General features: G+C 43.4%; 1 protein-coding gene across 1 annotated transcript; it reads left to right on the forward strand.

Annotated features, from left to right (window-relative positions):
• Positions 1-23,853: 23,853 nt before the first annotated feature.
• On the forward strand, positions 23,854-24,711 carry LOC309564557 (E3 SUMO-protein ligase ZBED1-like; the record flags this gene model as incomplete). The annotated part of the gene is made up of 2 exons (XM_082269203.1): positions 23,854-24,042; positions 24,253-24,711. 2 exons carry the CDS (start codon positions 23,854-23,856, stop codon positions 24,709-24,711), a joined length of 648 nt encoding a protein of 215 aa, XP_082125329.1.
• Positions 24,712-25,326: the final 615 nt, after the last annotated feature.

Raw genomic sequence — 25,326 nt, forward strand, 5'->3', positions numbered from 1 at the left:
CAACAGTGGGGCTGTGATTTAATAGTCAGGGTGTCATGGTTTCCAGGTGTGCCTGCTGAAGGGGGAATCTCCCCTCTGGCTCCTGTGAGAGGCTTCTCATAGGGCGGTGGAGGAAACTCAATCAGGGGACACATCCAGGCTTGTAACTACCCCAGGAGGCAGATTGTGCCGCAAAGGATTCTGGGAGTGGGTATAAGTTTGGGGGTGGCACGTGACACAATGTCTTTGGTGGGAGCAGAGTCCCAGGAAGGAGAGTGCAGCTGTCTCTCCTCCTGTCTGAGGAAGGTGGATGTCTCGGGGTGTCACCTGAGTGTCCAGAGCGTGCTGAGTGAGCGGAGGGGATGCGGTGTGCCGAGAGCCTGCGGAGAGAGAGAGGGGTCCAGTCCCAGGAAAGCCTACACAGGTCCTGAGTACTGAGGATTGCCCCTGGGGGTCTGCCTGAAGTTAGAGGGGACCACTCCGGAAGAGGTTCTGGCATCCAGTGCCAGCTAGTTGTAAAGTGGGTACCTAGGTTGAGGACCCTGAAACTACAGAGGGGGTAGGTATATAGTGGACCCTGAAGAGTTCAAGTTAAAGGGGGCACCTGCGGTTGGGCCCTGAACTGTACAGAGTGTGTCAGTTGCAAGTACAGCTATACAGAGTTTTACTTCATACTACCTCAAGCTAGTCAAAGTGGGAGACAGTATTCAGTGACTTCTACAGATCAACAGTGTCAGGAGCTCTACAGTTCTCAGTCCTGGATCTTCTAGACTAATAGTCGACGATTCAGCACTTCTGTGTTCTACAGGATATTCACAGCGTTAGTGAGCGTTGGCTGGCACCGGCTGGCGTCAAGGAAGTGCCAACGGGCATTTTTCAGGAGTAAAGTCCCACATCTAATTAGTTCAAGCCTCAAGGAGTATCCCACTCATTCCCTTCTCCCATCCCATTTACAGTATCTCAAAAAAGTGAGTACACCTCTCACATTTTTGTAAATATTTTATTATACCTTTTCTTATGACAACACTGAAGAAATTACACTTTGCCACAATGTAAAGTAGTGAGTGTACAGCTTGTATAACAGTGTAAATTTGCTGTCCCCTCAAAATAACTCAACACACAGCCATTAATCTCTAAACCGCTGGCAACAAAAGTGAGTACACCCCTAAGTCAAATGTTCAAATTGGGCCCAAAGTGTCAATATTTTGTGTGGCCACCGTTATTGTCCAGCACCGCCTTAACCCTCTTGGGCATGGAGTTCACCAGAGCTTCACAGGTTGCCACTTGAGTCCTCTTCAACTCCTCCATGACAAAATCACAGAGCTGGTCGATGTTAGAGACCTTGCGCTCCTCCACCTTCCATTTGAGAATGCCCCACAGATGCTCAATAGGGTTTAGGTCTGGAGACATGCTTGGCCAGACCATCGCCTTTACCCTCAGCTTCTTTAGCAAGGCAGTGGTCATCTTGGAGGTGTGTTTAGGGTCTCCGAAGGGAGGGATCATGCTCTGCTTCAGTATGTCACAGTATATGTTGGCATTCATGGATCCCTTAATGAACATTGAACTGTAGCTCCCCAGTGCTGGCAGCACTCATCCAGCCGTAGACCATGACACTTTAACCACTATGCTTGACTGTAGGCAAGACACATTTGTCTTTGTACTCCTCACCTGGTTGCTGTCACACACGCTTGACACCATCTGAACCAAATAAGTTTATCTTGGTCTCATTAGACCACAGGACAAGGTTCCAGCAATCCATGTCCTTAGTCTGCTTGTCTTCAGCAAACTGTTTGCGGCTTTCTTGTTCATCATCTTTAGAAGAGGCTTCCTTCTGGGCATTTTTGTTGCAGGCGTTTATTGGGCATTTTTTGGGCGTCTTTGGAGGCAGGCATGACATCTGAACTTCTGCATAGGGGTATATATATATATATATACACACACACACATATATGTATATATACACATACACACATATAGGTGTGAAAGTAGCGGTACCCCATCCCTGCAAATAATTTCATTAGCGCAGGGATGGGGTTCCGCTACTTTCGCACCTATATGTGTGCATGTGTATATATACATATATGTGTATATATACCCCTATACAGAAGTTCAGATGTCATGCCTGCCTCCAAAGACGCCCAAAAAATGCCCAATAAACGCCTGCAACAAAAACGCCCAGATGTGTTGTTGCAGGCGTTTATTGGGCATTTTTTGGCCATCTTTGGAGGCAGGCATAACATCTGAACTTCTGTATAGGGGTATATATACACACACACACATATATGTATATATACACATACACACATACAGGTGTGATAGGAGCAAAACCCCATCCCTGCGCTAATAAAAATTCTAAGAAAAGTTTTCTTTTTTTTCTGGTTCTGGACATGCTACAGAGCTGAAACTTCACAGGTACACTTTTTAGACCCCCCCAGACACTAAATCCAAATAAATCTCTTTTTTTTTTTCCAATAATTTTTTCAATAATTGGCTCTCTATCAAAAACGACAATTTTTAAGAACTTTTTTTTGCGTGATTAATAGTCCCTGGGACATGACCCAGAACCCTAGGCACTTTTTAGGGGCATTTATTGGGTTTTAGGGCTTCAAAATTGTGTTTTTTGATTACCGAAGTTCAGGTCCCATTGATTTCAATGGGGTTCTGGAATGCAGACCCAAACTTTCGTGAAGTTCGGGTGTTCTGGTCGAACCAAACTTTTCAAAAGTTCGATCATCCCTAGTAATAATACAGCTTTCATAAATGATTACCTAATAGCAGTGTAAAGCTAAAAAATGTTCTGTGATGCCAAGTATATGTAGCACTACTCCCATGGGAGCTGCTGAGTGTGGGTTCCCCTGGGTTACCATTAGCAACAGCAGAACATTCTGACATATTTCCAATAGTATTTCCTATTTTCCTCAGACAGGTACCAGTCCAGTTTCTTTGGTTTTTATGTTTTATTAGGAACTTGGATAGGGGAAGGGATGAGTGGGAATACTCCAAATGAACTGAACTATGCCAAATAGGCAGGGACGATCCGGAAAATTGCTGATTAATGCTGGTTAACGCTATGTTGAGCTAGTCACGGCTAGGCCTCTGATTCACTTTGCCCTTGGCTGTAAAAGAGTCCTTAAAGGTTCCTGAGGTAGCTAATCTTTAAGGTAGACTGTATTTCTGAGACTTCAGGGCCCTTCCTGGCACCCCCTTTACCCGATAATCTTCAGGGCTTGACAGCTTGGCACCCCTTTACTGTATCACTCTGGGTTAGCTGGCTCCTTGATCACCTTGACCCCGCTGGAGTGGTCCCAGCGGCAGAACCCTGGGCAAATGCTTAAGTACTCACGACACCGTTTTTCCAGAAGTAGTCTGCCCAACAGCTCCACTTAGTCAGCCACTGGATCCTTCTGCTGCACACCTCAACCCCTGGTCCGTAGGCCGACTGCCTAGACCACCTTCCTCACTTCAGCAGGAGGAGAGACAGCCATCCACCTCCTCCTGGGACTTTGCTCCCGCCAAAAGACACTCTGTCACATGCCCCCTCCGGATTTATTTCCAATCCCAGGATGCATTGCGGCAATGCCCACCCACTAGGACAGTAATAAACCCTGGTGTGCTATTGGCTAGGTTTCCTCCACTGTCCAACAAGGTCCCTCATTGGATACAGTGGGGAGACTCCACAGACTCAACAGGTCACACCTGAAAGCATGTGACAGGCTAACTAACAGATCAGACCCTCCTGATAAGCAGACAGGGCCACTCTATGCTTTACCTAGCACCTACCTAGGAGGGTGCTACCTATAACATACCAATTAAGAAGCTGAAATATATGTTACAGAATGAATTGTTGATTCATTTGGGGAAATAAATATATGTAATGTTACTCTTACCACTTAACTCTATCTCTAAAGTTTTATATTATCATCAAATAAGAATTTAACATGTTGCTTATGGTATATTTTCCTCTGTTTATTTATGCTCCTCTATGGGTGTGAATAATTTTAAATGTATGTAACCTCTCTCTGAAATCAGAAGCAGAGACTACATGGCTATGTTCCATCTGTTGTGCGTAACATACTACTCCTTTATTAAGTAAAATAGATAGTATTCAGACCAAGAGTGGGTGTTGGTGAATATATTTACCTTTCACCAGCATTCCTCATCTTATAATTATATAAATACAGAGATAATTTAAACCATATGTTACAGACTATGGGAGCGTTAAATATTATTCTACCTTGTATTGGACAAGACACTGGGAAAAGGGAGAAATGATCCATATTTATGAGAAAGGGAATTGAAGTATTTTTGAACAAAGAAAGTTTTGTACTGAAAGTCTTGTTGTAACTTTGTATCAGTACAAATGTCCACAAGCCACTGAATTGGTGATAATTTTGTACTTATTTCATGCTGTAAAATGAATGTAGTACTCAACTGAACCCAGTCTAGAAATAAAGGGGCACTTCACTTCTGTTGAGAACAACAAAGAATACAAACATGCTAGGCACCAGAGATAATCATAACACCAAGGGAAATATGCCTTCTAATATACATAAAGATCTCCTACAAGATTAAAGTAGATCTAAACTCATGCGATAAGGCTTTAACATGTTCATGTAATTTTATTTTAAAAGTTGTTTAATTGCAACCTTATAAAACCTGCAACTTCCATTAAAATAACGTCTGGTGATCTTACCATAAATGCCTTTGTTCAGGGGCTACCTGGTATTGTATTTTGGTTTTAGATGGCCATCCAGCAGCAAAATCTTTGCCCTTAAGTTTCCATCTCTATTTACCAGGCTTGGTCATTACAATTACAATAACTACTGGTTATTCACCTAACTTACTTTAGCAGCATGAAGAGATCCCTTGGCTTATTTTCGGAAGCGACGAGGGTAGAAGCCAAGAATAACACTAGGCAAGGAAAGGTTAATAATGTACTCAATTAATAAGTCAAATAAGATGTGAGTGGGAAACCGGTATGTAACATCAGCAGTATGTATAAATTACACTTTAACCTGCCCTCTTCACGCTCACCTTGAATTGCAGCCTTCCCTCTGCTGCCAATCTCTTCCCTGGTCATGTGATAATGCACCAATCCATCTACCTCTTCTTCTCTTGCCAAAAGAAGGGGCAGACTATCAATTGTAAACAGCAGTACTGTTTACATCTGTGATTGCTGTGACTGGATATTACAGTGATTACAAGGCATAGAGCCATTCTGATAAGCTCTCTGCCTTTAGCCTCTGGTCTTATTTATTTAATGACATAGGCCGACTCAGTTTCTGAAACTTCAGGGGTGTACCAAACATAATGGGTTATTACACGTATCTGCCTATGTCAGAAATTCTGTTATGTAGCATACCTGGTAGTAGTCAAGGCAGATGTCAACTGTCCAAGAACATGATGGAAGGTGTGAAAGCCTGAATTATGTAAACAGCACAGGGTAGTTTCAAAATTACAATGCTGCCACAAAGTCTTGGACATGTGTTGTTTAACCACTTTACCGCTGAGTACCGTAGTACTACTGCGGCAAAGTGGCTCGTTATCGTCTGACGACGTAGACCTACGTTGTCAGACTCCTCCGCGCGCCGCCAGAGGCGCGCTCCCGCTGTTTTCATTCACAGCGGGAGTCGGGCTAGGGGAGGAGCAGCGGCGATCGCCGGGGAATCCAGTTTGGAGATCCGCCCACCTGTGTAAACAGAGCGGGCAGATCTCCTAAGTGACAGGGAGTGACAGATCGGAGTGTTCAGCATAGCTGGACACCCGATCTGTCCCTGGCTCACTCAGTCACCTCCCCCCCCCACAGGTTAGTAAGCACCAGGCATACATTAACCCCTCCCTCTCCAATAAAATTAACTCCTTCCCTGCCAGTGTCATTTTTACAGTAACAGTGCATATATATAGCACTGATTACTGCAGTAATGTCACTGGTACCCCCAAAAGTGTCAAAAATGTCAGTCAAGGGTCCGATCTGTCCGCTGCAATGTCGCAGTCCCGCAAAAAAAATCGCAGATCGCCGCCATTACGCGTTAAAAAAAAACTCCAAAAATGACAGAAATCTTTCCCTTAGTTAGTAAACGCAATAAATTTTGCGCAAACCAATCAAAATACGCTTATTGCGATTTTTTTTACCAAACATGGGTAGCAGAAAACAAATTGGCCAAAAATTTTTAAAAAAATTGGTTTTTACATCTTTTTTGGGGGGAATTTCATATAAAAAAATGTTAAAAATATTGTTATTTTTTCAAAATAAACGCTCTTTTTTTGTTTATAGCGCAAAAAGTAAAAATCGCACAGGTGATCAAATACCACCAAAAGAAAGCTCTGTTTGTGGGAAAAAAAAGGACGTAAATTCCGTTTGGGTACGGCGTTGCATGACCGCGCAATTGTCAGTTAAAGTCGCACAGCGCCGAATCGCAGAAAGTGGCCCAGACGTAAGACAGCAAAATGCTCTAGTGGTAAAGTGGTTAAGGTAAATGGCTGAAGGTGTGAATCATTGGGGTAGAGAATTTAAACAGCATTATATATGGGTGATAGATAACGTGGAAGGTTTTAACCTATTTATGGATGGTTCGTCCAATTTGTCATAAATATCTCTTCCACGCCTCCCACAAATTTTCCCTCTTTATTTTTTTTAGGTCATCCATTTGTCGACTGGTTTGTTATCTAACATGCAACATTCTATGTTGCAGCCTGAAGAAAATGTCAGATGATTTTTTTTTGTCCACAGTATCCTCTTAGCACTTGGAAAATATTGCCAAATTAAGGGGAAATATGGCACTTGCTAATTATTTGCAGAAACATATTATGACATCTTCCACTGGGGATAACAAAATCCCAAAGTAAGACCCAGATAAAAAAAAAGCCTACGTAGTGGAAGTCGAGAACCTATTTACAGTACAATAATTTTTCATTATAAGATACTTTGTCTATAGTCTGGACACAGTTTCATTAATTGATTTAACAGTCCTAGAAGATTTAAAATGACTGAGGTCTTTCACTAATAAAACTGATGCAAAATCTGAGTAAGGATCCTGTTATTAGCAGGTAGGGTTACTGTTCTGCCTCCAGCAGGATACTAATTATGTTTTTTTGTTTGCAATATCACATTTGACCACACGATCGAGCCAGTGGTAAATTTACTGTTTTTGCAGAAACTAGAAACTGTTCATCTTTAACAAAAGTTTCCATCATTCTTCAGTCTAAGGAAGAGAAACAGGTGCGTCACATACCTGGTAGCAGAGCCTGATATGATCAGGAAGACCTATTTTACACCTCTGACTCGGGGCCCCTGATAGTGTAGACAGGAGGAGCAGGAGTACAGAGTAGCGTGAGTACCTGTAAATCTCGATAGCAGCAGGGTCGGTGTCCACGCTAGGCAGAAGAAGTCATCAGATGGCTTCAGCAAGCAGGGAGGCAGCTGGTACTGGCGATAGCAGGCAGAGTAGCAAAGTCAGGCAGGCCGGGTCATACACAGATAGGATGGATCGAGTACAGGGCACAGACAGGAGCATGGTCAGGAACTTGCTGTGTCTGAAACTGATCAGTGAAACAGGAGCCAGAGGAGCAGACAGAAGTGAAGGTTAGGGGACAAGCCAAGGTCGATACAGGTAGAGTTCAAATAAGTCAAGACAAGCTGGGTCAGCAACTGGAAGCAGGATACAGATTCACAGGATCACATGTTACACAGGAGGTTGAAGATGAAGTAGCACTGATCCTGAACACTGTTTAAATAGTCAGTTTGGCACCAGCATCTATCACAGGTGCATGCAAGCAAGTTCGCGTATGTATTAACCAATGCCAAATTCTTGCAAGCACAAAAGTCAATGTGTTTTGGCCTGTGCACAGAAGTCCTTCCAGAAGAGTTATCTTGTCTACTGGTATGCCCATCCTGATAAGGTGCATTCTGGGAACTCAGACTCCATCTTAGAGATTGAAAGAAGGAACCAGCTATCAGGGCACATGTTGGGCTAAAACTTGCATCCCCTAAACGCAGCATCGCTGGTGAGAATTACTTATCGCCATCTACAGCCTAGCTTGTTCATTGCATTTCTGTATATTGCATATACTGATTATATGTACTTTTATCTGTTTTTCTAATAGTTTCATCCACCCTGTTTTGTTAAGAAAACATCAAATAGACACTGGCTTTTTGTAGAATAGGAGGGTTTAGCATGCATGTTACAATCTATGAGCTCAAGACTGCACAATCCTTGCAGAGTTCTGGGTCATCTGAGCAATGTTTTGCCAGATCGCCTCACCTGAGCAGAATAATGGTATTTCAGGGAGTTTGGATATAGCATTTTTCACAGCAAATAAAAGTCAGTGGGAAAGAAATCTGAAAAGGATTTGTGTACTCTTGACACAGTAGATCTCTTTAACTGAAAACCGTACTTCCTGTAAAAACCTCTACATTTTAATTTCTTCCCATGGTTTGTTGGTTCTTGTACACCGGGCAGGAGTCTGAAATTTTGGAACGTTTGTGGTCTACAAAAGGATCTGAAATGTTTCCGTATGTTATGGCTTGACGCCATCTGTTTAAAAAATTATTTCTCTTCCTTGTAAAGCAGTGCATGTAGGTGAGATGTACTGAAAGCCATCATCAGCACATTTGTATTGGGGAACATTCTGAGACTCTGTTCATGATAATGTTTGTATTTACACTCAGTTCATATGATGGAACCACAAGTGTTACTATGGAAACATGTGAGCCAGTATGATGAAGAAAATGGAAAGAACAGGCATCATTTTCACATGACCCTTCCACCTGGTGACACTGTTCTAATGTATTGCATTTAAGAGTGTAATAGCCATAGTGATATATTGCATAAAAAAGGTACACCCCCTTCCTTAATACAAAGCCATACAAGCATTCTACAAGTCATACAAGCATTTTAAGGTAAATTACACCTAAAAGTGAAAAATAGGTAGAGCCTAGGGAGTACAGATCGGAAGAGTGATTTAACTGTATTTGCACATTTACAGATTTCAACATTGGAAACATTTCATAGAAGTGCAAATTCTCAATTGTCTTCATTAAAATTAGCTGAAAAAAATCCCCTGTCTACATTAATTTTCTTTGTGTACAATGTCTTTTTCTGTTCTAATGTCTTTATTCAATTTTTACCATACAAAATGGTAAAAGATAAAAAACTAACAAACAGGAAGGGGGAATCAGAATACACTTAAACAGAGACAATATAGGGCATTGGTATGTATAAGAAAGAAGTTACATTCCATAGGACCTAGAAGGTTAAGCATATGAGGTAGACCTCCATAAATCAGGGCTTGAAAAATTTGCTGAAAATCTAGGAGCCAGTTTTAACTAAAAAAAAAAAAAAAATACTTGATTTATTTGGGGGTCAGGCGGCTGTCTCATTTGGTTGCAGTGCTGCTGGGTAGGATGGCTTCCTCACTGGGTGGTTTAGGGGGATGTATGTCCCTTTGGAGCTCTTGTGGTGTGGGGATTTGACACTTGAGGTTGTTGGGACTGGACGTGTGTGTGTGTGTATGTGTTGTGTGGCATGCTGTGTGGGCTGGACTCTGTTTACCTCCCTGCTTGTCTCTGGCGCTTCGTGTGGGGGAAGGGATGGGCCACTGTGCACGTGAATTGGCTGGTGTCAAGCGGTGGGAGTATGGGGGAGCTTTTCCGCACAGCGGCAGCGTGTCTGCTAGGGGAGGGGCGGAGAGTGCACAAGGGTGCTGGTGTGTGGAGAAGTGGGACAATTTTAGCTCTGATGCCTGTAAGAAACAGAGCTGGATATTTTTTTCTGTGATATTGGAACTGGGTTAGCTGCCTGGTGCCTGGAGCTGCATGTCTGGAGTGGTTGGGGTTGCTCACGCCTGGTGCTGGGGGTATGTGGGCTGGTGGGTGCCCTGGTGCTGGGATGTGGTTTCAGGACGCGGTGGCGACCTGGGTCAAGAGATTTGTCGAGCCCTGATGTAACATGCGATCGCAATCAATGTTTTCATGCGTAGATGCCCCAATGCGTGCAATCACGTTTGTAAGTGCATAGATGTGGGTTTGGGGGGGTCTCACATTTTTTTGGGGGAGATGATTTTATATGTATGGGTGTAACTTTATTTTTTTTCAATTGTAACATTTTTTTTTTCATCACATAGGGGGCAAAAAGTCCCCTATGTAATGATTTTTTGATGACAGGTTCTCTTTAATGAGACATCCAGGGTCTTAAAGACCCTGGGTGTCTCTCCTGTGGTCCACTGAATGTAATGCAGTACAGATCGTACTGCAATACATTCTTTCCCAGCCTCGATGGCCGGGGACACTGACAACAGGGACCCGGAATTGACTCCATACATGTCGCTTCTGGGTGAGGAACAAGATGGGAAGGAGAGCTGACGTGCGTGTCCACTTTACTCCCTCCCCCTTTACCCGGCAGAACCCGCTATGTCAGTCATAGCGGGGGGGACATGTGCCAGGGGGGACTTTACCGGGGGGGGGGGGATGTGGAAGCATTCGGGCGACAGCACAACCACCGGCATACTTCCACCTGACAAGTAGGTCCTGATGTTTGCCTGCATGCAAGGCTAAATGTTACAGAAAACCATCTGCCCAGTGTCCCGGAACTCCATGCCCTCCAGTGAAATAAGCTAATAAATAACACTGTGACAAGAAAACGATAAATCCACCACCAAGGGAAAGAAACATACAGCCTCTTACCAGATTCCAATGACTACTGAGTTTAAGCAGCAGTCAGAGTAAGCACATATCAATCACTTGGTCAATGGATCCAGGTCCTTTAGCAGCATAAAGACAGACTCCAAAATGTGTAAATGGAAAAATGAAAAGCAATCATTGCGCAGACATCTTGAAAACGGTTTATTAAACATATAAAACCTGTTCACAGGATACTCACACTTTCTCCAATGAAATAAGCATAAAAAACAGCAAAGTAGTAGTGTGGATCCATTTCAAAGCAAAAACATGTCCGACCTCCAATGGCATACAACACCAGCGTCACTTGGCTAAGATCCTACAAACGCGTTTCGTCATAGGTGACACCATCAGGGGCATGGCCACATAACTGCATATATAAGGAACAAACCGGAAGTGGGCGGTGATCGGATTTAGAAAATAAAAAATAAAATACAAAAACACAATAAAAGCTAGAGAGCGAATTAGAAGACAATGCATAATCCCATATAAAAACGAGGTGGCCCTGGGTCAGGAGCAGTGTAAGTAACAACCGATCCATCCGGGACCTGAAACCGGAAATGACTTACCGCCAGAAACCGGAAGTAGTCATTCTCAAAGCCCTAGGCCTATTGTCATTGGGATCTGGTAAGGGGCTGTATGTTTCTTTCCCTTGATGGTGGATTTATTGTTTTCCTGTCACAGTGTTTGTGCTTATTTCACTAGAGGACTGTCTGGAACATACTTTGAGCACTGCTGTTTATCTGAATTTACCAGGCTGAGAATGCCTTCTTAAATTAGATGTAGTCAAATGCCACCTGGGTCTCCATTGTCATTATGTCATTTAGGACCAGTGGCCATTCCAGAAGGTGGGGTAAATGAGCAGGCGTATCACTGCCCTGGATGCTGGTAGGCAGTGTCTCAGGATGCCTTAATTTTAGAGAGGTACCCAAGTGTCACTAATAGAAAACCAACACAGGGGCAAGCAGGAATGTCAGATATGTAGGTGGAGAAAAAGTTTCTCCAGAAGAGGGTTAGCTGACAGCATCCTAACCAAAAAGACAGATAATTATTGGTTCATCAGACCAACTCCAACAGCAATCTGAAGTTGATGGGTAAATGTGGTCTAATTCTGAGGAAGCCTGTTACCATAAAAATATGATTTAATACTTGATTTTATAGATCCCCATCCCTTAGCAGCCTGTATAACTGGGAGATGATGTGGTAGAGAGTTGTGTGTGATGTGGGTTGAGTGGAGGGCAGAAGGGTCTCTAGTGGCATAGATTCAAGAGAAGGTGGTAAATGTCTCTTGAGTCTTTAGGCGGGGAACCCATGGGAGAGAACTCAGATCCAAGGGGCTAAGTCTGTGTTCTAACTGGGGTACATTTTTATCTAAGCAATAGCAAAACCAATAAAAAATATAACTGATTAGAGTGAACCCAACCCCTCGTTCTTGGGTTTTGTGAAATGGTGTATTTTAGTCTTGATTTTTTATTTCCCTATACAAACCCAGAAGCCAGGGATCAAAGAGATTTTTTTTTTTTTAGGGTAATTCATTTTTTTTAAGTTATAGTGTTTCTTAGTATTTATATTTTTTTCTTTATTTCTCTATTTTTCTCTTCATTTGGTTGTTATTTGTGACACTTATATCTGACACTTTAAATGTTATATTCTGTTTGTTCATTGTCTTTTTTTTTTCTGTGCCATTCAAAGCCCACTGCAAAACCAAAACCCACCTTAATTTAAGCTTCCACTTGACTCCAATGCATTTCCAGTGAATCTGCCATGTGTTATCTTTGCATTCACACGGTAAGGACGAATAAAATAACCACAACCTAATCTCAAAATGTATACTGAGATAGGGGTTGATTTAATAAAGGCAAACAGGCAGTTCACTATGCAAGGTATATTTCACTTTGTAAGGGAATTTTCCCTTAGCTTAGTAAATGAGATGAAGCTCTGCTGACTTATATCACCCAATCACAAAGCAAAAATCTGCTGTTTCATTCTCCTTGCACATGATTGGGTATTCTTTTTTTTTTTCTTTTTAAGCCCGTAGCGTGTGAAACACACTCAAAAGACTCCACCCGGTGCATAAAAAAGTGCACACACACAAACGTGAGGAACACAAAAAGTGCACAGGGTGTGCGAAACAAAAGGTCTTCCCTCCGAAGAGGTAGGACCCGAACCTCGATCCCCCGGGGCGCAAGACTCCTGACAGGGATTTAAGGTACTCATGGTCTGTCTGGCCGAAACCAGACCGACCCCGTTCTTCAGGGGGACTGCCGAAACAGCCCCCACCGAGTACTAAGTGGGGCTCCCCCGAAGGGAGACCCCATGGGGGAGGGCGAACTAAGCCAAAAGGCCATCTCCACCCCCTCCCAAGACTCATGGCAGGGCCCGAAAACCCACACCCTACAAGTCGTGCAAAAAAAGAAAACAAAGGTGACAGTGCAGGTGACAAACTACAAAGAAAAAGAGACAAACAAAACAAAGAGTGGGGAAGGGGAAGTGGGGAAAGTGCTATGGTGCCCTGTGAGGAACCAAGGCAGGCCTTCCAGCCGGAATAAAAAATTCCTCTGGTGCAAGCCAAAAAGCCTGTCCCGAGAGGCAGGTGCGAAAAAGGTGTGCATAGTGCAGTGACCAAGGTGCCAAAATAACTCAGGCGAGCTGCCCCTCACCAGTGAGAAATTAAGGCACCCCTGGGCTGCCACCCCAGGGGCACATACACTACATTGGGTATTCTTTGCAAAGTCAAAAACAGAAGAAACTTGTAAAAAATACACAAAGCACCCAGCTCTCCTTTGTTCAATGTAATGACAATGAGTCTATGGATAAACTCACTGAGAGTGTAGAAACACCATAACCACTTAAGCCCCGGAAGATTTTACCCCCTTCCTGACCAGGGGGTATTTTGCAATTCGGCACTGCGTGACTTTAACGGACAATTGCGCGGTCATGCGAAGCTGTACCTAAACTAATTTGACGTCCTTTTTTCCCACAAACAGAGCTTTCTTTTGGTGGTGTTTGATCACCTGTGCGATTTTTTGATCATGCGCTATAAACAAAAAAAGAGCGACAATTTTGCAAAAATAACAATATTTTTCACATTTTTTTTATATGAAATTCCCCAAAAAAATGTAAAAATCTAAATTTTTTAACATTTTCGACCAATTTGTTTTATGTTACATATGTTTGGTAAAAAAAAAATCGCAAAAAGCGTATTTTGATTGGTTTGCGCAAAAGTTATCGCGTTTACTAACAAAGGGAAAGATTTTACTGTTACTGTAAAATGACACTGGCAGTGAAGGGGTTAACTTTTTTTGAGAAGGAGGGGTGGTGTGTGTCCCTAGGGGCGTGATTCTAACTCTGATTGGCTGTGGCTTGAGGTGTAGGAACAGTGATCGACGGTCCTACATAGTAGAACCGTATGATCACTGTTCCTACACAGGGGAGAATGACAGGTGGCTTGTTTACATCAGCCGCCTGCCTTTCTCCCGCTGTCACGGACGATCGTGAGTGCCTGGCGGACATCGGGTCCGCCGGGCACACATGCGGGGGGGTCCGTGACCGAGCGGGAGCACGCCTCCGGCAGGGCGCGCTCGCTCCCCAGAGCCTCACAGGCTAGTGACGTACCCATACGTCACTTTGCCTGTGAGGGGCTGACCGCCGCAGTATATGTACTTGCGGCGGTCAGCAAGTGGTTAAGATAGAAAGTGTGTAACTGGCCAGCAGGGCCGGACAAGGGGTGGGCAGGAGGGACAGCTGCCCTGTGCGCAATGGGTTATTGCAGGGATGAGGGCGACCTGAGCCTAACCCTAAGGTAAGTAGGGGGCGCAGTTTGGCATATTTGCCCTGGGCACTGGATGACCTCGTGTTTGCCAGATCACTGGGTGAAAAAAAAAAAAGAAAAAAAAATCTACAAACACTAATGCTGCCACCACATTGAAAGCTGCAATATACTGTATTTTACTTTTTGTTGTTTTGTGGATTATTACTGCTTTAGACTAAACAAATATGGCCTTTTTTATTGCTGAAGGAACAATCCTTCTGTGTGGGATTTTAGGTAATATGCTTTAACAGGGACGTTTTATGAAAAACATTTTGAGAAATATTCCAGCGATGTAAAGGGAGTTTAAACTTTTACAACCCAGACTGACCACACTTTGCTAGAACCATCCAACAAGCATATCACAATACAGTATATTTCCTGAATAGTGTAATACACATGTATGCACTTCTAGAAACACTCCTAAATATGTAATTGTGTATAATTTCTGGATGCTCATTTTTCATGGCTAAACCCTAACAGAACAAGCTACACATTCTCTGCAAGACATGCACATTTCCTGATTTAAATAACCCCGACCATTTAAAATTTGTCTCACTTCTACTTTTTACAAACAAAATACAAAAAAAATGAATATTACAGTATACATCCCGGCTTTGAAATGTATACAAAATGTATATTTTCTACACATCTCCTGAAAACACTCAGTAATATAGGCCTTGTTAAATACTAGCTCCCCGCAAATTCATGGAAAAATCTCATCTGGTTTGGCAGTGACTCAAGTTCTGAGACTTTGCACGGTACCACTGTGTCGTTGAAGAGGTGTTTTGAACAGATTTGTAGAATGTTTAGGAGGTGAAGGGTAAAGATTAATTTTGCTGATGTGATGATGTGTAAGGCTTAGACAATTTTGTTGAAGGTAATTGAGTGCAAGAGATGTTTATTGCATGCATCCCACGAGTTAGGTTCATTATAACATGCACCCATGTGGTTATCATTTTCACTGTTTTCATAATTATTGCCTTATTGTTACCCAGATCTCCTGCAGTGCTGAAATTTATGGTTCTATTATCCAAAAATATTTAGGCTAGCCTTAATTACAAATATTAGATATTATGACCCTACATGCATTGCCAAGCTTCCTGGTCTCCAACGAGCATCGAGTGACTGTATCAAAATTGCCCTCATTTAAATATGGTCTTTATTCCTGATCTGTAATCAATCCTGTAAAGAGACACAAGCTGTGATATAATGGAAAACAAGACTTATAACTAACTTAGATGTAAATGACTGGAAATAATTATTGATAAGAATATATAAAGTTTTTATGAATGCCATTGTTAACCACTTGCCGACCCTCAGCAGTACATATACTGCGGTAGGTCGGCTCTGTCCTGCCAAACGATGTTACTGTACGTCGCTCTGCGGGACTGCGAGTGAGGGCGCATGCGCGCCCATTTGCCACAGGGGAAGTTGATCTACGGGTCCGGCGGCCATGATTGCCACCGGGAACCCGCAATCGTTCCCCGTGAAAACAGAACGGCGGTCTGCCATTGTAAACACAGCAGACTGCTGTTCTGTTAGCAATGAACACAGAGCTCCTGTGTTCCTGTTTAGGAACACAGGTCTCTTTGTTCATTCCATAAGTACATCCACCACACAGTTAGAAAGCACCCCCATAGGGGCACATTTAACCCTTTGATCGCCCCTGGTGTTAACCCCTTCCCTGCCAGTGTCATTAGTACAGTAACAATGCATATTTTTAACACTGCCCCCAAAAGTGTCAAAAATGTCAGTTAGGGGTCCGATCTGTCCGCCGCAATGTCGCAGTCCCGCTAAAAATCACGGATCGCCGCCATTACTAGTAAAAATAAATAAATAAAAATGACATAAATCATTTACTTAGTTTGTAGATGCGATAATGTTTGTGCAAATCAATAAACTCTTATTAGGTTTTTTTTCTTTTTTACCAAAAATATGTAGAAGAATAAATATTGGCCTAAAATGATGAAAAAAGGTGATTTTTAATTTTTGTTTATTGGAAATGTTATATAACAGAAAGAGAAAAAAAAATATATTTTTTTTTCAGAATTGTCATACTTTTTTTCTGTGCAAAAAATAAAAATCACAGAGGTGATTAAAAACCGCCAAAAGAAAGCTCTATTTGTGGGAAAAAAAGGACATCAATTTTATTTGGGTACAGCATCGCACGAGCCCGCAGCCAGACAATCTTTGCTTTAGGGCCAGGGTAGGCAATCTTAAAGAGGTGTAGATCTACCTGAACAATATAGGAGAAATCAAGGATCACTAGGCACAGCGTCGCCTCCTTACACCTGATTTAAACCTCTCATTGCCATACGACCATGACACAAACGCGTGCATTGCACGGCAATCATGGGTTTAAATCAGGTGGTGAGGAGGCAACATATCGCCTCCTCACCACCTGTCAAACACACTTGGATCACTTTTCAGGGGAGCAGCAGTGCCTGCTGTACTTGTGAATGAGCCCTTAATTGCAATCCGCAGCGGCACCCTTAGCGCTCGTTAACACGTAAAGTTAGGGGGTAGTAAAGCCCTGCGGTTGAGTCATGGTTTTACCGCCTCAAGCCCTACCCCCTTTTGCTTCTGAGGCAGCAGCCAAAAATGTACACATACCACAGCAGGAATTAACCCCTCCCCCTTTGCATCGGATGGGTGCTACCGCTTGCAAATCGCTGCCCATTCAAGTAACTGGGGCCACTTACAACCGCATGCATCTGCAGGGTCCAAGAGGTAAAGCAGGTGGTAAGAAAGCAACACAAGATCTCTTCTTTCCTGCTGCTGGCACCATTCTTGAGACTTCTAGCCAGGATAAGAGTTGGAGTGCAGTTGGTATCACTACGCTTGGGAGAGGAGCCAGCACTACAGACGAGTCATTGGCTTATGCAGCTCTTGCTCCCTACCACTGATCCAACCTTACAAGTAGTCCCTCTGCATTGCACTCTGTTTAATGCTCTGGGATGGTGAGTCAGTAAGCCCAGACCGCGATCTACCAGTCACCTTGCCACGATCTGCTGGTTGCTTACCCCGGCTTTAGAGGATCCACCCAGACAATGGATATCTTTCACTGTTGGTGGCTGTGTAGAGCTGTTTAGGGTTCTGGAAATAATTATTTTATCTTACTGTCTCTATCTTATATGCCCCCAAAGGAATAGATTCATGGACATCTTTTTGGCAAGATTAAAACTGGCCTTGGAAAGAAAAAATCCAGCTACCTGCACATCTTACTAAACAATGGAAAGACTCTCCCTCAAGTCTGTACTACACTCTTATGGAATAGAATTACTTCAAAATGTTTCCTGGGGCATGCCACATAGAATTCCTACAAAATGTATCTTGTGGTGTCCCACAGTACCACAAATACAATGCGACACTCAACATACATTTTATTGTGTTTCCAGAGAATAACATCCAATGTCGGAGACTTTCCTGGAAATATGAAATATAAAATATAATTATCCTGTTAAATTTAAATAGGAACGTCAAGTATGTATATTGTAAAGTTTGTAGACCCTTTTTATTCTGTCGGCGAATTCATGGTCTAAAGCAGGCATGTCCAACCTGCAGCCCGGGGGCCGCATGCGGCCCGGAACCGCAGGCAATACAGCCCACTGCCCCCTGACAATTTTTTTTATGCTAGGGAGGAAGGAAGTCAGGTTTTAGGCACGGCCACAGCGGCTTTCAACTAATGGTAGGCAGAGGCTGCCTCGGAGGGGAGGGGGGGAGGCGAGCATGTGCAGTGTTTCTGACTCCTACCACCATGACCACTTCAAATCACTGAAGTGGTCATGGTGGTTAGAGTGTTCCTTTAATATCTCTCAGAAGAAGTAAACCTCTGTATACTGATTCCATTTCATTTCATCATCCTCTAGTTGTGTTAAATTAGTGCGGGGGGCATGGCGGCACGGGAATGGCGCGGCGGCATTTTATTACTTATATACCTTAACTATAGTATATATTTTTATATGCGGCCCGAGAAAATTTCTTTACATTCAATGTGGCCCCGAAAAGCCAAAAGGTTGGACACCCATGGTCTAAAGCTTTGTGTTTGCTTGTAATGTCCAATAGATATTAGTGCACACCCTTGTCAGAAAAAAATGGTTCTCTGTTATTTGAAGTCCCTATGTTCTCCGATTTAAAAACGTTATTTTTGGTGCTTTCATTTGTTTAGCAAGAGATTTTGCAGTACAGGGACTTTTGCCACTGCTAAAATTTACATATGGAAACCACCTCAAAATCCAAGTTTCACAATGAAAATATTTTTTCAGGTTTAATACAAATTAATCAGTTCTGCCTTAAAGCTGAACTCCAGGAGATATTTGAAAACAATTGATGTAGTTATGTGTTTATTACCAGTATGAACACAAAATGGCAAGTAAAACATATATCAGAGATGTAAGTCATCTGCATATTTAGAATATACTGTATCTAAAGCCAAAACTTTTATTAAATTTTGTATAGAGTAGAGGAGGGTTAAAACCACTGATTTTTCTTCACTTCCTGTCCTGTACTCTCAGCAGGAAGTGAGAAGATATTCCAATTTGAGGTATATCAACACGTTGGAAGATTTCCCCTCTTATTTTTATTCGGGTGGAAACCTAAAAGTTTGGATTTAGCCTTAAACTGGCAAAACACGTATCCGTTATTTATTTATTTTTTGATTAGCCAGCAGACTGATCAAAAAAACACAAAACGGTTTCTCCATCTATACAATCAAAGCGGATGGGGAAATCCTCCCCATTCTCTTGTTGTATTCAAATAGCAAGGACTCTTCTGCTATTTGGCTGCAATGCTGATCGGAGCAAAATTTTGCATCAAGCCTGTTCGAGAGAAGTTGGTCATTCGATCAACTGCTCTCAAACGGGAAAGACCATAGATGGATCGAAATTTGGCCAGTCCTTGCTGAACTATCTACCCATCTATGCCCAGCTTTATTTTCATTCCTGACGATACTGGTAATCAGGACAAATAGAGAGTAGTTCTAACCACTCACCACTTTGAACCAACACCGAATAATGGGGATGCTGCTCCAGGCTCTAATTGGTCCTAATCTGGCGTCTCACACTGAGATGTGCAGGCAGGCCTAAGCTTAATAACCACAAGCATAAAGAAAAGCAAGGGTTCCCCAGATGCCGTACATCCCACAAAGTCCAGCAGTATCTATAGTAGAGGCAGCCTCAGGCTGGACTCTATCCAGGCCATGCCCCCAATGCGTTTTACCCCACCTACGGGGCTTAATCATGGAAGAGCCTCACCACTTTATCCAAAGCTAAAAAAAAATGTTTTGTCTTTAGTAGTAACTGCATATTACCCTAAAAGTTTTTTTTTCTATGTATGTGTTCACGTATGTGCATTTTATTCATTATAGTCCCAACCATTTTCATGTACTTCTTCCATCCGAAGTATCTGGTTGATACTGCCAGTCATCTTTGACACCAATCTGATCTGTGTTAGTGTGGTCAGTTTGAATCCTTTAACAGGCCATTCAGAAGTACAGGACACTGTGCAGACACACAGTATGCCTGTACTGAGTAGATTGTTCATGTCTTGTGGAGAAGTCAACGCTGGAAGAATCTTCCAATTCTGACACTTCTAGGAGTGCCATATTCCTGGTTCCCCTTGGTGCACCAAATTTTTAGATGTATTTTCATTAAATTTACAGTAAAATATACTTTTAAAAGAATATGATGTCTAAATCCAGTAGATGTTGGATAAGACCAATGCACATAGTTAGGAGGTACAACATACAAAACGTTTCAATAATAATAATTTGGTTTATAACAAAGGGATCTAAAAATAATACCTGGTGTTGTATAGTAAAAGTCTTTAGAAGTAGACAAAAAGGTCACCCAATATTGCTACTACATGTAGTGATAAAAAGAGCAATTTAGAAAGCGTTATGTGAGGTTCAACAGTAGACCTACCATATTTTCTGGACCATAAGGCGCTCCGGATTATAAGGCGCAGTATCAGTTAACAGTAAATTTTCAAACTATTTTCATATATAAGGCGTACCGGATTATAAGGCGCACTTTTGGCTTTTATCCGAATGGCGACAGTTGAGATGCTTCTGCCAGCTGCTCTTTGTTCCGAAATCCATCGGTCAAGTCTGTCTTCTAGTTGTGGCCATCTTGCTTTATTGCCGCGGAAACTTTTCTTCGTCTTCTTTGCAAGACGTAGGTCATCTTCTTGCTTTCTCCACTTGCGCACCATGGACTCATTAATGTTGAATTCTCTAGCTGCAGATCTATTTCCATGTTCTTTTGCATGGTTGATTGCTTTCAATTTAAAATCTGCCTCGTAAGCAAGTCTCCTTTGTGGAGCCATTTCGAAGTCACTTTGGATTTACAGGATTTCTGATTTCTGCTTCAAGTTTGTAGCTGCGCAATGTGAAACAGAAATTGTTTTGAGATCCCTTCAACACTCAAGGTTCATATATAAGGCGCACCGGATTATAAGGTGCACTGCCGGTTTTTGTTCAAATTTTAGGATTTTCAGTGCGCCTTATAGTCCAAAAAATACGGTACATAAGTGGAGGCTTAGGAAGTGTTGGCCCAAAAACAAATTGTTCATAAGTGGCCCATATTTTTAAGAATTCATTCATTCTTTACCATAGCCTGGCCATTAAATTCTCCAGCCCTCTGACCTCCAAAATACGACTGATCAAGTTTATCTGTGGTGGGATTGTATCTATTCTTCATTTGATGGGGCCTGTCATCTAGCTGCTGTAAGAATACGTACTGCTAGTTTCTTCAATAGTTTGAATATATTAGGGAAATTGACACCAAGTAGGTAATGGGTTAGGCTTAAAGGAAACTCCAATCCTAAAAAATTGTGTTAGTAAATAAGCAACCTTTTTTCAAAAACTTTGGAACAGTGAACTAGGGCTGCTGAATATAATCGAAAGATCGATGCATCGCGATTCGACCCTTCGCGATTCTGCATCAATGCGGGTTGCCGGCATGATCGATTAGGAAATGACGTCACCAGCCGCGGCCACGCCCTATCGCGCAAGGGAGAAAAAGTCACAAGATCGGCAGCGGATTGGTGGGTTAGTGGCGGGAGCTTAATAAAAAGGCTCCGCCCCTCCCCTTCCGTCTCTTTGACCCGGGCCGAGGCGCAGCAAGACATCCCCCGCGTGTATCGGCGTCCCACCTGCGGCCTTGCAGCCAAGAAGCCAGCCAAGCCACAAGCCAGAAGCCAGTCCACACTCCACAGCACAGGAGCGAGGAGCCCCAAGTGCGTCCCCATCGCAGCCAGCCAGCGCCGCCATCCTCACCGTAGCCGACCGTCCCAGGCCCAGCCGCCGCCACGCCGCCACTGCCAGTGACGCCAGCCGCCTGCCACAGAGCAGCACAGCACCTGTCCTCCTCTGCAATGCAGTGCACAACAACCCACACAGTCACACAGCAGCAGGTATGTACTAGTCCGAACAAATAATTGTATAATCATGACATTCATGGAGGTCTCGTCTGATGTATCTCTGGGGGATGTCTGATGGGGGGGGCTGGGACAGGGGACGGTCGGTCGGGGGCCCGGGGGTACTGTTCTGCTGTGGCAGTCTGGCAGCCAGGGGGGCTCTCTCTGAGTGTCAGTGGGGGCCTGGGGGTCTCTGTCAGTGTCAGCTGTGGGGGTCTGGGCAAGGGGGGGCTCACTCAGTGTTTGTCAGTGCTGTGGGGGATTGGGGAAGGTGTGGGACAGTGGGACATCCAGGTCTCTGTCAGTGTCACTGTCAGCTGTGGGGGTCTGGACAAGGGGGGGACTCACTCTCAGTGTTTGTCAGTGCTGTGGGGGATTGGGGAAGGTGTGGGACAGTGGGACATCCAGGTCTCTGTCAGTGTGTCCGGCTGTCAGCTCAGCTGTGGGGGGAGGGGGGTCTCTGTCAGTGTCACTGTCACTGGCAGCTGTGGGGTAAGGGGGGGCCCCGGGGGTTTTGGCTCAGTGCATGCATAAGAGGGAGTCTGACAGACAGACAGACAGTCATATTTTATGAAAGATGTTGCTTGGTTGACTTGTTGCGGCTTAGTTTACAAGTGGTATTTTTTTTTTTTTTAAACACTGACAGAGTTTGGCAACTTACGTCATCCGTCTCCGTCACATACGTGGTAGTATGGTGGTAATGGCAGAAGGAGAAAAAGATCGAGAGATAAAAAATGCACCTAGCGTTTTAAGAGCAAACATCTGGGCACATTTCGGATTTTACGAACACACAGGGAAGCGTGAGTTGGACAAGACACACGCCGTATGTAAAGCCTGTCACACAAAAATTAAATACCTAGGGAATACTACGAACTTGAGAAACCATGTTAGCCGTTTTCACTCTGAGTTAGTAACACCTGTCGCCACCAGCAGTGCCACCACTGCCAAGGAAAGACTGCTAGACCCAGATCAGCCAAGAATTGATGCCATACTGTCAACTTATCCGCCCAACTCAGAAAAAGGGAAGAAACTAACCAAAGCTGTGGCAGCTTTCATCGCCAAGGACCTACGGCCTTACTCAGTTGTGGACAACGCCGGGTTTCGCTACCTTGTGAAGACGCTAGAGCCACGTTATAAGATCCCATCACGCAGTCACTTTACAGAAAACGTTATACCTGCACTCTACCACGACACCAAAGCTCAGGTACTTGCGTCAATGAACCAAGCCAGTCGAGTCGCAATAACGTGTGATTCATGGACTTCAGTCACAACGGAGTCCTATGTTACAATAACAGCACATTACGTTACTAAGGACTGGCAGGTCTTGTCACGTGTGTTGCAAACAAGAGCCATTTATGAGTCTCACACAGGTGCTCATCTGGCAGAGCTACTGTCTCATGTCGTGGAAGAATGGCAGCTGTCTGATAAATCTGTAGTGCTTGTGACCGACAACGCGGCGAACATGATAGTTGCAGCTCAAGTTGGTAAATTTCCTCATGTTAAATGTTTTGCCCATACACTCAATCTTGCATGTCAGCGGGCACTGAAAGGGGCCACGCTCTCCAGGCTTCTCGCCAGAGTGCGACGAATATCCACATTCTTCCATCGCAGCACTAGAGCAAGCCACTTTCTAAAAGAGAAACAGAAATGTCTGGGCCTGAAGAATCATAAGCTAATAACTGATGTGCCAACAAGATGGAACAGCGCATATGACATGGTCGAGAGGTTCTTAGAACAACAACCTGCAGTTTGTGCCACCTTGCTGTCTCCAGAAGTCAGAAAAGGAAAGTCTGATCTCTGCACTCTCAATGAAACAGATGTGTCAAATGCAGAGGACGCTGTGAGTGCATTAAAGCCAATGAAGGATGCAACCTTGCTGATGTCAGAAGAGCGCAACCCAACAGTGTCTCTCATTGCCCCTCTAAATGCACAACTGCTCCAGCGCATGACAGACACCATGGGAGACACACCCATGACCCATGAGATCAAGAATGCCATCAAAACAGATCTCCTGAAGAGGTACAGCAGTGAGGCAGAGAAGAAGATCCTTCATACAGCCTCTGCACTGGATCCTCGCTTTAAAGGACTGCCTTTTATTCTCACAGAGGAGGAGAGATCGGAGATATACAGAGGAGTGACTGAGGAGGCTGCATCTTTGGAGGTAATTAGAATTTCATCATGTTTCCTCCCAGACAGCTAGAAGCTCAGCTACATTGTGTTGTGTAATAACATGCCCTGATTCACTGATGCGGTGTGGGAAGTGGAACTGTATGGTATGGATTACCGTGCAGTTTCCCACACCTCATCAATGAATCACACTCTTAGTCAGTTCAGCTCTTCTTATACTATTATCTTTTGTTCAAACACACAGATTACATCTAATAGAAGGACAAATGTGGATGAAGTGCCTAGGGAAAAAGCAACTGTGGAAGAAGAAACAACACCCATTGAGGACAGCCATTCTCCTCCCAAAAAAAAGGCCACAACATCGCTGCTCATGACTTTGCTGGGGCAGTCTTTCACTGATGGTGCAATAGAACCTAAGACCCCCTATGCCAAGGCAGAAGACGAAATGGAAAAATATTGTAAAGCCCCACCTCTGCCTCTCACTGAGGACCCTTTGAAATGGTGGCGTGAGCATGAGGTCATATTCCCCCTCCTCTCTCAGCTGTCAAAGCAATACTTGTGTATCCCAGGTACAAGTGTATCTGCAGAGCGGGTTTTCTCTACTGCAGGAGATGTTATAACAGCGAAAAGAAGCAGTCTGAAACCTGAGCATGTGGATCATCTAGTGTTCTTACAGAAAAACCTACATGTTCCCAAATGCTAAGCACTGAAATAATTACTAATTCATGTTTTTAATGAATTAGTAATTACTAATTCAGTCTGCCGCCAGTCACCAGTCAGTCACATCACCAGTCTTGTTTTATAGCTTTATAGCACTGATGGTTTGTTTTTGAAGATTGTCCTGTCCAATGTGTCCATTTCCAATCCATAATCCGTTCCGTTGCTTCACACTAAAAGTGTCTAGGCAAGTAGGCAGGGGTTCATTTAACCCTCAACCAAATAAATAATATTAAAGTGTATTTTCTTCTAGACAACTGACTGACACCAAGCCAGCCACGGTGCAGCATTATAGGAAGGAAAATCATTGAGAGAAATAACTTGTACATTTGAAGCTTAACCTCGAGTAAATCTTATCTTATTGGATCACAAATAAATACACCAATTGTGGATTCTTGTGTAATATACTATATTTGTGAGTTTGTAATGTGACCCCCATAGGATTTCCTCAAGGTTAAGCTTCAGTTTACAATTTATTCTCTCAAGGATTTTCCTTCCTCTAATGGTGGCTTGTTGGCTAACTTGGCTTCCGTTACAGATGTAATCGACATGGTAGAGTGCTGCTCAGTGCAGTGCAGGTAAAGTTTTCTTTCTGTAACGT

This window comes from Pelophylax lessonae (genome assembly GCF_965119305.1).
Source record: "Pelophylax lessonae genome assembly, chromosome: 9".
NCBI lineage: Eukaryota > Metazoa > Chordata > Amphibia > Anura > Ranidae > Pelophylax > Pelophylax lessonae.